We start from the raw sequence: 7976 nt of genomic DNA on the forward strand, positions 1-7976 counted from the left end.
TTAGTTCGTTCGTTTTTTTGCATTCGTTTTTTGCGTTCGTTTTGTTGTTGGTTTTCATTTTTTTGCGTTGGTTTTTTTTTGTTGGTTTTTTGCGTTCGTTTTCGTTTTAGTTCGTTTTCGTTTTAGTTCGTTAGTTTTTTTGCGTAAATTTTTTTGCGTTTGTTTTCGTTTTAGTTCGTTTTAGTTTTAGTTCGTTAATTTTTTTGCGTTCGTTTTTTGCTTTGGTTTTTTTGTGTTGGTTTTAATTTTTCTGCATTCGTTTTTTGCATTAGTTTTCGTTTTAGTTCATTCGTTTTTTTGCGTAAATCTTTTTGCGTTCGTTTTTTTGCGTTCGTTTTTTTCGTTCGTTTTCTGCGTTGACTTCCTCTGTGATCTCTTTACTGACTGCACCTCCTCTGTGATCTCTTTAGTGACTGCACCTCCTCTGTGATCTCTTTAGTGACTGAACCTCCTCTGTGATCTCTTTAGTGACTGCACCTCCTCTGTGATCTCTTTAGTGACTGCACCTCCTCTGTGATCTCTTTAGTGACTGAACCTCCTCTGTGATCTCTTTAGTGACTGAACCTCCTCTGTGATCTCTTTAGTGACTGAACCTCCTCTCTGTGATCTCTTTACTGACTGCACCTCCTCTGTGATCTCTTTAGTGACTGCACCTCCTCTCTGTGATCTCTTTACTGACTGCACCTCCTCTCTGTGATCTCTTTAGTGACTGCACCTCCTCTGTGATCTCTTTAGTGACTGCACCTCCTCTGTGATCTCTTTAGTGACTGCACCTCCTCTGTGATCTCTTTAGTGACTGCACCTCCTCTGTGATCTCTTTAGTGACTGAACCTCCTCTGTGATCTCTTTAGTGACTGCACCTCCTCTGTGATCTCTTTAGTGACTGCACCTCCTCTGTGATCTCTTTAGTGACTGAACCTCCTCTCTGTGATCTCTTTAGTGACTGAACCTCCTCTCTGTGATCTCTTTAGTGACTGAACCTCCTCTGTGATCTCTTTAGTGACTGCACCTCCTCTGTGATCTCTTTACTGACTGCACCTCCTCTGTGATCTCTTTAGTGACTGCACCTCCTCTGTGATCTCTTTAGTGACTGAACCTCCTCTCTGTGATCTCTTTAGTGACTGCACCTCCTCTGTGATCTCTTTAGTGACTGCACCTCCTCTGTGATCTCTTTAGTGACTGAACCTCCTCTCTGTGATCTCTTTAGTGACTGAACCTCCTCTGTGATCTCTTTAGTGACTGCACCTCCTCTGTGATCTCTTTACTGACTGCACCTCCTCTGTGATCTCTTTAGTGACTGCACCTCCTCTGTGATCTCTTTAGTGACTGCACCTCCTCTGTGATCTCTTTAGTGACTGCACCTCCTCTCTGTGATCTCTTTAGTGACTGCACCTCCTCTGTGATCTCTTTAGTGACTGAACCTCCTCTGTGATCTCTTTAGTGACTGCACCTCCTCTGTGATCTATTTAGTGACTGCACCTCCTCTGTGATCTCTTTACTGACTGCACCTCCTCTGTGATCTCTTTAGTGACTGCACCTCCTCTGTGATCTCTTTAGTGACTGCACCTCCTCTGTGATCTCTTTAGTGACTGCACCTCCTCTGTGATCTCTTTACTGACTGCACCTCCTCTGTGATCTCTTTAGTGACTGCACCTCCTCTGTGATCTCTTTACTGACTGCACCTCCTCTGTGATCTCTTTACTGACTGCACCTCCTCTGTGATCTCTTTACTGACTGCACCTCCTCTGTGATCTCTTTAGTGACTGCACCTCCTCTGTGATCTCTTTAGTGACTGAACCTCCTCTCTGTGATCTCTTTAGTGACTGAACCTCCTCTCTGTGATCTCTTTAGTGACTGAACCTCCTCTGTGATCTCTTTAGTGACTGCACCTCCTCTGTGATCTCTTTACTGACTGCACCTCCTCTGTGATCTCTTTAGTGACTGAACCTCCTCTGTGATCTCTTTAGTGACTGCACCTCCTCTCTGTGATCTCTTTAGTGACTGCACCTCCTCTGTGATCTCTTTAGTGACTGCACCTCCTCTGTGATCTCTTTAGTGACTGCACCTCCTCTGTGATCTCTTTACTGACTGCACCTCCTCTGTGATCTCTTTAGTGACTGCACCTCCTCTGTGATCTCTTTACTGACTGCACCTCCTCTGTGATCTCTTTAGTGACTGCACCTCCTCTGTGATCTCTTTAGTGACTGCACCTCCTCTGTGATCTCTTTACTGACTGCACCTCCTCTGTGATCTCTTTAGTGACTGCACCTCCTCTGTGATCTCTTTAGTGACTGCACCTCCTCTGTGATCTCTTTACTGACTGCACCTCCTCTGTGATCTCTTTAGTGACTGCACCTCCTCTGTGATCTCTTTACTGACTGCACCTCCTCTGTGATCTCTTTACTGACTGCACCTCCTCTGTGATCTCTTTAGTGACTGCACCTCCTCTGTGATCTCTTTACTGACTGCACCTCCTCTCTGTGATCTCTTTAGTGACTGCACCTCCTCTCTGTGATCTCTTTAGTGACTGCACCTCCTCTCTGTGATCTCTTTACTGACTGCACCTCCTCTCTGTGATCTCTTTACTGACTGCACCTCCTCTGTGATCTCTTTAGTGACTGCACCTCCTCTGTGATCTCTTTAGTGACTGAACCTCCTCTGTGATCTCTTTAGTGACTGCACCTCCTCTGTGATCTCTTTAGTGACTGCACCTCCTCTGTGATCTCTTTACTGACTGCACCTCCTCTGTGATCTCTTTAGTGACTGCACCTCCTCTGTGATCTCTTTACTGACTGCACCTCCTCTGTGATCTCTTTAGTGACTGCACCTCCTCTGTGATCTCTTTAGTGACTGCACCTCCTCTGTGATCTCTTTAGTGACTGCACCTCCTCTGTGATCTCTTTAGTGACTGCACCTCCTCTGTGATCTCTTTAGTGACTGAACCTCCTCTGTGATCTCTTTAGTGACTGCACCTCCTCTGTGATCTCTTTAGTGACTGCACCTCCTCTGTGATCTCTTTAGTGACTGCACCTCCTCTGTGATCTCTTTAGTGACTGCACCTCCTCTGTGATCTCTTTAGTGACTGCACCTCCTCTGTGATCTCTTTAGTGACTGAACCTCCTCTGTGATCTCTTTACTGACTGCACCTCCTCTGTGATCTCTTTAGTGACTGAACCTCCTCTGTGATCTCTTTAGTGACTGCACCTCCTCTGTGATCTCTTTAGTGACTGCACCTCCTCTGTGATCTCTTTACTGACTGCACCTCCTCTGTGATCTCTTTAGTGACTGCACCTCCTCTGTGATCTCTTTAGTGACTGCACCTCCTCTCTGTGATCTCTTTAGTGACTGCACCTCCTCTGTGATCTCTTTACTGACTGCACCTCCTCTGTGATCTCTTTAGTGACTGCACCTCCTCTGTGATCTATTTAGTGACTGCACCTCCTCTGTGATCTCTTTAGTGACTGCACCTCCTCTGTGATCTCTTTACTGACAGCACCTCCTCTGTGATCTCTTTAGTGACTGCACCTCCTCTGTGATCTCTTTAGTGACTGCACCTCCTCTCTGTGATCTCTTTACTGACTGCACCTCCTCTGTGATCTCTTTAGTGACTGAACCTCCTCTGTGATCTCTTTAGTGACTGCACCTCCTCTCTGTGATCTCTTTAGTGACTGCACCTCCTCTGTGATCTCTTTAGTGACTGCACCTCCTCTGTGATCTCTTTAGTGACTGCACCTCCTCTGTGATCTCTTTAGTGACTGCACCTCCTCTGTGATCTCTTTAGTGACTGAACCTCCTCTGTGATCTCTTTAGTGACTGCACCTCCTCTGTGATCTCTTTAGTGACTGCACCTCCTCTCTGTGATCTCTTTAGTGACTGCACCTCCTCTGTGATCTCTTTAGTGACTGCACCTCCTCTGTGATCTCTTTAGTGACTGCACCTCCTCTGTGATCTCTTTAGTGACTGCACCTCCTCTGTGATCTCTTTAGTGACTGCACCTCCTCTCTGTGATCTCTTTAGTGACTGCACCTCCTCTGTGATCTCTTTAGTGACTGCACCTCCTCTCTGTGATCTCTTTAGTGACTGAACCTCCTCTCTGATCTCTTTAGTGACTGCACCTCCTCTGTGATCTCTTTAGTGACTGCACCTCCTCTGTGATCTCTTTAGTGACTGCACCTCCTCTCTGTGATCTCTTTACTGACTGCACCTCCTCTGTGATCTCTTTAGTGACTGAACCTCCTCTGTGATCTCTTTAGTGACTGCACCTCCTCTGTGATCTCTTTAGTGACTGCACCTCCTCTGTGATCTCTTTAGTGACTGCACCTCCTCTGTGATCTCTTTAGTGACTGCACCTCCTCTGTGATCTCTTTAGTGACTGAACCTCCTCTGTGATCTCTTTAGTGACTGCACCTCCTCTGTGATCTCTTTAGTGACTGAACCTCCTCTGTGATCTCTTTACTGACTGCACCACCTCCTCTGTGATCTCTTTACTGACTGCACCTCCTCTGTGATCTCTTTAGTGACTGAACCTCCTCTGTGATCTCTTTAGTGACTGCACCTCCTCTCTGTGATCTCTTTAGTGACTGCACCTCCTCTGTGATCTCTTTAGTGACTGCACCTCCTCTGTGATCTCTTTAGTGACTGAACCTCCTCTGTGATCTCTTTAGTGACTGAACCTCCTCTGTGATCTCTTTAGTGACTGCACCTCCTCTGTGATCTCTTTAGTGACTGCACCTCCTCTGTGATCTCTTTAGTGACTGCACCTCCTCTGTGATCTCTTTAGTGACTGCACCTCCTCTGTGATCTCTTTAGTGACTGCACCTCCTCTGTGATCTCTTTAGTGACTGCACCTCCTCTGTGATCTCTTTAGTGACTGAACCTCCTCTCTGTGATCTCTTTAGTGACTGAACCTCCTCTCTGTGATCTCTTTAGTGACTGCACCTCCTCTCTGTGATCTCTTTAGTGACTGCACCTCCTCTCTGTGATCTCTTTAGTGACTGCACCTCCTCTGTGATCTCTTTACTGACTGCACCTCCTCTGTGATCTCTTTAGTGACTGCACCTCCTCTGTGATCTCTTTAGTGACTGCACCTCCTCTGTGATCTCTTTAGTGACTGCACCTCCTCTGTGATCTCTTTAGTGACTGAACCTCCTCTGTGATCTCTTTACTGACTGCACCTCCTCTGTGATCTCTTTAGTGACTGCACCTCCTCTGTGATCTCTTTACTGACTGCACCTCCTCTGTGATCTCTTTAGTGACTGCACCTCCTCTGTGATCTCTTTAGTGACTGCACCTCCTCTCTGTGATCTCTTTAGTGACTGCACCTCCTCTGTGATCTCTTTAGTGACTGAACCTCCTCTGTGATCTCTTTAGTGACTGAACCTCCTCTGTGATCTCTTTACTGACTGCACCTCCTCTGTGATCTCTTTAGTGACTGCACCTCCTCTCTGTGATCTCTTTAGTGACTGCACCTCCTCTGTGATCTCTTTAGTGACTGCACCTCCTCTGTGATCTCTTTAGTGACTGCACCTCCTCTGTGATCTCTTTAGTGACTGCACCTCCTCTGTGATCTCTTTAGTGACTGCACCTCCTCTGTGATCTCTTTAGTGACTGCACCTCCTCTGTGATCTCTTTAGTGACTGCACCTCCTCTGTGATCTCTTTAGTGACTGAACCTCCTCTGTGATCTCTTTACTGACTGCACCTCCTCTGTGATCTCTTTAGTGACTGCACCTCCTCTGTGATCTCTTTACTGACTGCACCTCCTCTCTGTGATCTCTTTAGTGACTGCACCTCCTCTGTGATCTCTTTACTGACTGCACCTCCTCTGTGATCTCTTTAGTGACTGCACCTCCTCTCTGTGATCTCTTTACTGACTGCACCTCCTCTGTGTGATCTCTTTAGTGACTGAACCTCCTCTGTGATCTCTTTAGTGACTGCACCTCCTCCTCTGTGATCTCTTTAGTGACTGCACCTCCTCTCTGTGATCTCTTTACTGACTGCACCTCCTCTGTGATCTCTTTACTGACTGCACCTCCTCTGTGATCTCTTTAGTGACTGCACCTCCTCTGTGATCTCTTTACTGACTGCACCTCCTCTGTGATCTCTTTACTGACTGCACCTCCTCTGTGATCTCTTTAGTGACTGCACCTCCTCTGTGATCTCTTTAGTGACTGCACCTCCTCTGTGATCTCTTTACTGACTGCACCTCCTCTGTGATCTCTTTACTGACTGCACCTCCTCTGTGATCTCTTTACTGACTGCACCTCCTCTGTGATCTCTTTAGTGACTGCACCTCCACTGTGATCTCTTTACTGACTGCACCTCCTCTGTGATCTCTTTAGTGACTGCACCTCCTCTGTGATCTCTTTACTGACTGCACCTCCCCCACATGTCCTTCCCCAGGTGGCTGACCTCTCCATGGGGGACCTGTTGCTACACGCCACCGTGACGTGGATCAACCCACCGTCCTCCATGGTCAAGAGCAAAAAGGACCCGGAGCTGGCCGCCTTCGGTAAGGTCGAGCTTTGAGACCCTTTACGTACCCTGCCTGCTGGGATGTTTATTCGCATTGTGGCTTTCAATGGGCCAGTAGCTAGTGTGTGTGACGCCATCTTTAGAATGTTAAGATCAAAATACACCTGAAGGGGTTAACTATACTGCCCTGCAGAAGCTACATTTTTTGTGCTGTCAATAGATAACATTTTCTGTAATTAAACTATATTAAAAATATCATTTTTCGACTTAAGACCGAAGCTTTTTTTTTTACTTGAGTAAAATCATGGAATTAATTTAAAATCAACGCAAAGAAAGTATATTTAGATTCAAAGACTATTTTAATAGCTTTCTTTGAATACAGTTTCTCTCCTGTGAAATACAAATGTTCAACAAAACCATCAACATTGACTCAGCTAGACCTCGTTCTTATATCCACTGCTGAAAGTTCAGAACGTTGAAGATTTTTCACTCCATAGATTAATCTAGATTAATTAATTTTAATGCTTTCAATTATTTAAATGAATCTCCAAAGTTAAAGCATTCATTTTGACAGCCCTAGAAATTTTACTTCTCAATATCTGTTTTATCTAATTTTACTTCTCAATATCTGTTTTATCTTGTGACAAAGTTTCAGAGTTCAATCTTGCTCTGTTTTTAGAGAAAAGGGGTAAAACAGTATCGCAGTAACTACAACTTCTCTGGATAGGTCAAAGACCTTTAAAGCCATTCCTCTCCGTTTCACTGTTTGCATAGTTACTGTGGTTAGTGTCTGCAGGGCCGTATAGACCGTTTCAGAAGAATTCCATTGGTATTCCTTTGCAAAGGGAACAGAACAGCTATGGCCTCACTAGGTTACTCGGCCCGCCCGTTTACAATATCTACTGTTAGTTAGAAAAGGTCTATAGACCTGGAATAATCAAAATGGGACACTGAATTGAGACTGGGAATCATTCAAAATCATTAAATCAGTACCTTTGATACTGGAAATCATTAAATCAGTACCGTTGATACTGGAAATCATTAAATCAGGTACACCAGTACCTTTGATAGCCTACTGCAGTATTGGAGATTGACAGAAAAAAAGGAGAAAAAGTGGATACAAAAAAAAGTGATTATTGGATGCAATACGTGCAGCAGATGACATGCGGGATCTCCTGGTGATGATGTCACGTGTTCTCCGTGTGAAGTGCTGCAGCAGCAGCAGCACGCACCGCTCTCCCATGAATAGTGTAGGTTGAAGGTTCACACACTTTTCTTGGGAAGTCGTGGCTCTGCTCTTATTCCGACTGCTTTCAAGGCATGAATATTACATCAGTGTGAAAGGCTTTCCGTGACGAGCTGAACGCTGTAGTGCGACGACTGGAGTTCTTTTACTCACGCGTTTTTGCCGTGGCGTGATTCGGTTCCGTTTCCACCTGCCGCCGTGCCGCGGATGTGTGCCAGCGCGGGTTCCAAAAGGGCATTTTCTCCCTCGAACGCTCT

General features: G+C 45.7%; 1 protein-coding gene across 1 annotated transcript in view; it reads left to right on the forward strand.

Moving 5' to 3' along the window:
• Positions 1 to 7722, forward strand: part of LOC311248332 (rho guanine nucleotide exchange factor TIAM1-like) — a gene marked incomplete at its 3' end in the record, with an annotated part of 54321 nt that extends 46599 nt beyond the window's left edge. The window contains exons 8-9 of the mRNA XM_084339233.1: positions 6402 to 6510; positions 7682 to 7722. Of these exons, the coding sequence (XP_084195359.1) occupies positions 6402 to 6510; positions 7682 to 7722 (150 nt within the window). The remainder of the gene's footprint in view (positions 1 to 6401; positions 6511 to 7681) is intronic.
• Between the last annotated feature and the right edge of the window lie 254 nt (positions 7723 to 7976).

The sequence above is a fragment of the Notolepis coatsorum genome (assembly GCF_963971535.1).
Source record: "Notolepis coatsorum genome assembly, contig: SCAFFOLD_177, whole genome shotgun sequence".
Lineage (NCBI taxonomy): Eukaryota > Metazoa > Chordata > Actinopteri > Aulopiformes > Paralepididae > Notolepis > Notolepis coatsorum.